Genomic DNA, 1,145 nt, shown 5'->3' on the forward strand with positions numbered 1-1,145 from the left:
ATACACACCAGGTCCGCCTCTCTCATTTGGTTGGTGAAATATCAGCTATTTTACACGATCAGCTATATTCCAAAAGAGCTTTCGCGACGAGGGAGAAAAAGACAATTTCTGTCAAAGATTGAGAGAAATTACACCAAACTTACTTCAAACGTTGGAGAGAAGTAGGATAAATCGGTGTCCTGCAGACAGTCGGTCTAACTTAATAGAGGGAAGACTAGCAGGATCCGAAAGGGTCCAGACAGTTGTGGGTATCGCTTCTCCGCTTTTTGGCTGCATCGTCGCAAAGTGACAAAGGCAGTGTACAGCTTGCCGCTTGCGTTTTTCTCCGACCTCGGAAACTGCAGAACCATGGCCGGCAAAAACCCCGGGGTTTTTATGGACATCTCTATTCAGGATGAACCCCAGGGTCGCCTAGTGATGGAGCTAAGACCAGATATTGTCCCAAAGACTGCAGAAAACTTCCGTGCATTATGCATAGGCGAGAAGGGTTTCGGTTACAAAGGCTCAACGTTCCACAGAATCATTCCTGGCTTCATGTGCCAGGGTGGCGACTTCACAAAACATGACGGCACTGGAGGCAAGTCCATCTATGGGGAGAAGTTTAAAGATGAGAATTTTCAGCTGAAGCACACGGGGCCAGGCATCCTGTCCATGGCCAATGCTGGACCAAATACAAATGGTTCCCAGTTCTTCATATGCATCACAAGGAGCGGCTGGTTGGATGGGAAACATGTTGTGTTTGGATCTGTGGTAGAAGGAATGGATGTGGTAAAGAAGATGGAGAGCTGTGGCACCGTGAATGGAACACCAAAAGCCACGGTTAAAATCACTGAGTGTGGGCAGTTGACCTAAAGTATTTGAATTTGGAATTGTACTGTTTAAATAAAGTGTGATTGTTTGGAACTCCAAAAGAAAACACAAAAAAAAACGTCCGGTGCTGCTGGCAGATCAGCTCGGTGAAAGACGCTCTTTGGTCGGCCCGAAACTTGATGATCTACCAGATGTCCAGTGTAGACAGGAAAACCTGGATCAGGGGTCGATGGACCGGACCGTGAACCGGAATACCGTCTTTATGGACCGGACGATGACAACATATTTTGGTCTTGTTCTATACAGGAACAGTACTGGATGTCAGTTTTTTCGAC

General features: G+C 46.7%; 1 protein-coding gene across 1 annotated transcript; it reads left to right on the plus strand.

Annotated features, from left to right (window-relative positions):
- Window positions 1–348: 348 nt before the first annotated feature.
- Window positions 349–921, plus strand: LOC140207946 (peptidyl-prolyl cis-trans isomerase-like). The gene has a single exon (XM_072276483.1). The coding sequence runs from the start codon at window positions 349–351 to the stop codon at window positions 850–852; it is 504 nt and encodes a 167-aa protein (XP_072132584.1). The 3' UTR covers window positions 853–921.
- The last annotated feature ends 224 nt before the right edge of the window (window positions 922–1,145 follow it).

The sequence above is a fragment of the Mobula birostris genome, chromosome 13 (assembly GCF_030028105.1).
Source record: "Mobula birostris isolate sMobBir1 chromosome 13, sMobBir1.hap1, whole genome shotgun sequence".
Classification (NCBI taxonomy): domain Eukaryota; kingdom Metazoa; phylum Chordata; class Chondrichthyes; order Myliobatiformes; family Myliobatidae; genus Mobula; species Mobula birostris.